General features: G+C 37.6%; 1 protein-coding gene across 1 annotated transcript; it reads right to left on the reverse strand.

The window, feature by feature from the left end:
• Positions 1–142: 142 nt before the first annotated feature.
• LOC106819886 (E3 ubiquitin-protein ligase MIB2-like) lies at positions 143–1,519 on the reverse strand (the record flags this gene model as incomplete). Its single annotated transcript, XM_014824462.1, has 2 exons — positions 1,208–1,519; positions 143–342 (listed from the first exon to the last, which is right to left on the reverse strand). Coding segments are annotated over exons 1-2 (382 nt in total), but the record flags the coding sequence as incomplete, so codon positions are not given.
• Between the last annotated feature and the right edge of the window lie 316 nt (positions 1,520–1,835).

A 1,835-nucleotide genomic window follows, 5' to 3' on the forward strand; every position in this document is an offset into this window, starting at 1 on the left:
CAACGACCACAAATAAACAACAACAAAAACCGCAGCGGCAGCATCACAACGACCACAAATAAACAACAACAAAAATGACGACAACTTTCGAACAATGTTATCAATAAGTCTCCCTCCACTAGGGCCGAATAGGAGATATTACCTGTGTCTAGCTTTGTAGCGATGGGACTTTGACATGTCATACAGCGCTTCATTCTGATGCAACACTCGTCACAAGCTACCCGATGTTCACACGGCTTAAACGTCACCAGGTGGCGTGGTTCGTCACATATCATACACAACAAAATCTCCTCTGGTGGCAACGTGTCAGTTGCCATGGTAGCGGACGAGGGGCACGGTGCACTGAAAGATAAAGAGAAAGAAACAAGAAGAACTATGATCCATGTTAAATCACATCATTTGCTTCGTAGCATATATTTCGACACCATGTTTCGTATATATATTTTCCTATAATATGGTTGACTGGACCATTCATGCGTTACATTGATAGCAGTTGCAAAGACCACATAGTATTAGTTAGAGTGCATTTAAATGGCAGTAATGGTATTTCTAACATGTTGTTGGACAATTCAAATCTTATTTTGTCGAGGTTACAAGTATTAATATAAAAATAGCGAAAACGTTTACAATATTTGTGCGCTGCTTAAACATCTGATTTATGATGGTTTTTGTTCAAATGTTTCTGCATTTCCTAGTTTTGATAAATGCCTTGCTATGCATGTTGGTGAATACCCACGAAACACAGCAATGCTGCGATATTGAACATTTTTCATACAACAAATTTAGTATCATCACCATCACTTACACTTTATTAAGACCAATGATTTGTTTAATTCAGTTATCAAACAGCTAAGAAGAGGGATAAAAAGTCATGAAAATATAATAAGTCAACAAATCAATAAATTTCAAACAAGTGGTTTCAGTTTTTCAAGCAATAGAGAAACTCAGAACTGAACTAACATCAAAATTGAGATGATATAGACTCTGATTCCTGAAGGTGGCATAACTTATATGATATATTGCATATATATATATATATATTGTACAACAGGCTTCTTAAACTGACGTGCAACTCATATAACACACATATGCCCACACAAGTGAATGCAACAAATATAAATAATAGGTCATAAATTCAAAAAAATAACCTCATCAATAAAATGAAGTAGTATCATTTGCAGCAGCACATAAACCTGCAAAGCCTCACCTTTCCAGTAGAGACAAGCTGGCGTAATACTTGATGACCTCAGCCAGTTGAACGTTGACATAGTCCAGTGGACACTTCCGTTCCTTATTTCTGTGCGCTAGATTGGAACCCTTTTGTGCAAGGTAGCAAGCCATAGCTAGACCAATGTTTTGGCACAGTCCCCTGACCTCTAGCTCAGACATGATCTGTAGGCAATAACTCAATTGTGATCAAGTGAAGCTAGTGTTTTCCAATTCCCTACAGATCACCTCCAGATTTCATAGATTTATTATTAAGTATACGGTCAAGTACGCGCACGGTCATTCGAAGACAGTGTCATTTAAAATTTATCACACAATTTTCCTTGAGTGTTTGTCATCAAATAAGTCATAAAGTTATTACTGCTTATGCTTCCTGTGGTGTGTGAACTGCAGTATTTACCCTAGGCTGACAGGCAGACAGGCAAGAGGAGTATCTGCAACATAAGCATCAATTACTAATCAATCCAATTAGTAATGATGTGAGCATCCCACGTAATGGATTGGCACAACTAATCCACGTTCGCTACCTGATGTCTGTAATTAACGAGTAATTCTGCTGGGCAGTAAACAATGTTGTGTCTTTAGTATTGCATCTACAAAAACAGAAC

This window comes from Priapulus caudatus, unplaced genomic scaffold (assembly GCF_000485595.1).
Source record: "Priapulus caudatus unplaced genomic scaffold, Priapulus_caudatus-5.0.1 Scaffold4945, whole genome shotgun sequence".
Taxonomy (NCBI): Eukaryota; Metazoa; Priapulida; class Priapulimorpha; order Priapulimorphida; family Priapulidae; genus Priapulus; species Priapulus caudatus.